The sequence below is a fragment of the Apaloderma vittatum genome, unplaced genomic scaffold (assembly GCF_000703405.1).
Source record: "Apaloderma vittatum isolate BGI_N311 unplaced genomic scaffold, ASM70340v1 scaffold10616, whole genome shotgun sequence".
In the NCBI taxonomy this organism is placed as follows: domain Eukaryota; kingdom Metazoa; phylum Chordata; class Aves; order Trogoniformes; family Trogonidae; genus Apaloderma; species Apaloderma vittatum.
In genome coordinates this window covers 34,815-36,933 of record NW_009720033.1, presented here as the reverse complement: position 1 = coordinate 36,933, position 2,119 = coordinate 34,815, and the positions used below count along the sequence as shown (strand labels likewise).

The following is a 2,119-nucleotide window of genomic DNA, read 5'->3' as shown; positions in this document are numbered from 1 at the left end:
GGAGCCGCTTCATGCGTGTTGAGAGCAGTGGGAACCCATTGGGGAGAACTTAAAGGAATTCTTTCAGGGTGGGATTAACAGGGGAATCCTTCCAGACTCTTCGCCGGGGGATACTTAAACCCAAAGTCCTGGTGGTTCTTAATGTGCTCACTGTTATTTTTTGTTATTACCTTCAGGAAGGCTGGGGAGGGACTTTTTAGAAGAGTGTCCAGCGATAGGGCAAGGGGAAATGGATTTAAATTGAAGGAGAATAGAATTTGGATTAGATGATCTCAAAGGTCCCTTCCAACCTAAGACATTCTAGGATTCTGTGATTTCCACAAGCCCAGTGCTCTGAGCAGGGGCAGCTCCTCTGTCCCTGCGCTGCTTCGCCCGTTTGTTAATGCTGTTTCTGAAACAGTCGTATGCTCCTGGTGGGGTACAGCAGCTGGAACCATCACTGTCCTCTGCAACAGTCAGTGCAAGGGGACAAACACAGCCTTAGCATGGAGCTGGGCATGGAATGACATCTTTTTGGCCGTGCTGGGCAGGTTGTGACCTCCTGAAAACCCGCTGGGGTGCAGCAGCCCTGCACTAGCCACCTCCCTGACCACCCGTGGTCCCTCCACAGCTGCTGTTTCAGGAGACCAACCCGGGCGTGCGGTACCAGTACACCATCCAGCGCCCGGCCGACAGCGAGAATGAGATTGAGCAGCCCGAGTTCTTCTGGCGCTTCGGCTCCTGGACCACGTGCACCGCCACGTGTGGGACCGGTGAGTCCCGGGCTCGGTGAGGGAAGGAAGCGGAGCAGGCGGAGCATCCCCATCCTGCTGCACTGCCTTAAAATTCCTCGGTCTTTGGTTTCAGGACGTCTTCGTGGGGGTAAAAAATAAATAAAAATGCACCATCTGCTGAGGTCACCACTCTCCGGACCCTGCGCTTTATCAGCTCCTCGCTCGGTGTCCTGTTACCGCGCCGGGTGTTCCTCGGCATCTGGGTGATGGAGACAAAAGAGCTTTAGAGAAGCTCAGGGAGTCTGGGCCTCTCCGGGGGGGATTGTTTCCAGGGTTTTATGGAGAGCACGCACAAGAACTCTGGGATGCCGTGCTGCCCTGTGGTGTTGACTTGCCTCTCCCCATCCTGCCCCCCTGCTCCAGCAGTTGGGTGTCCTGGGGCAGCTTTTGGGGTGACTGATGGAGGGAGGCCATCGGGCATGTTGCGAGACGGGAGGCTGGGGCCTTGATCCCACTGAAAAAAGAGAATTTGGGGACACTCATCCTTCCGAGGTAGTGCAGGGTGCCAGGAGCTGTCTCCTGCCTGTGGTGCATGGAGCTCTGCCTGGAGCAGGAGGGTTCTGGTGTGGCAGGAGCTGCCAGGGCTTGCTCTGTACTTTTATGCTGCCAGCAATTTGCTGTGGGTTTGCACGACCCTACGGAAGTTGACTTCAGTTTCTATTTCAGTGGCAGTTTCATTTTCTTTCTCCTGTTCTTGGTGGCCCAAGATTACCTTAGGGCCTCCTCTCTCCTGCTGTCGGAGGATACTCGGTGGTTGGGTTCGGTTTTAACCTCAGGCCCTTGCCTGTGTCCGCAGGGGTGCAGCGGCAGATCGTGCACTGCGTGGAGAAGCTGGCCGGCATCGTGGAGGAGCGGTACTGCGACGCGCTCACCCGCCCTGACGACCAGCAGAGAACGTGTAGTGAGGATCCCTGCCCGGCCAGGTCTGCTGCTTTTTCCCTCAGCCCTTCCCAACAAAGCTCGGATCCCCAAACTGCCTGGAGGGGGTGGCCGGGGTTGGGGGGACCTCGGTTGCTGCAATCACACCAGGACACGTGCAGCTATTTGCACCCCCAGGTTTGTGGCTCTCCTCTGCCTCGTGCTTGAGAATGGTCCCAGACTGTGCATCAGTCCGTGGGAGCAAATCCCTGTGGTTTTGGTTGTGTCACTTGTCCACAGACCAGGAGCTGCATGGGAAGGCACCATCCTGGAGGGGTTGCAAGCCCCTCCCTGCCTCTGTGCAAATACCTGTCCCTGCGGACAGGCTGAGGGAGCTGGGATTGTTCAGCCCGAAGAAGAGAAGACTCCAGGGGCACCTTATCCCTGCCTGCAGTGCCTGAAGGGACCTACAGGGAGGCTGGGGAGGG

The 2,119-nt window shown here is 57.1% G+C and overlaps 1 protein-coding gene across 1 annotated transcript in view; it reads left to right on the top strand.

Annotated features, from left to right (window-relative positions):
• LOC104275035 (A disintegrin and metalloproteinase with thrombospondin motifs 7-like) overlaps window positions 1–2,119 on the top strand; it is a gene marked incomplete at its 5' end in the record, with an annotated part of 21,664 nt that overhangs the window by 5,585 nt on the left and 13,960 nt on the right. Inside the window, 2 exons of the mRNA XM_009870872.1 lie at window positions 611–752; window positions 1,570–1,691. Coding sequence (XP_009869174.1) covers window positions 611–752; window positions 1,570–1,691 — 264 coding nt within the window. The remainder of the gene's footprint in view (window positions 1–610; window positions 753–1,569; window positions 1,692–2,119) is intronic.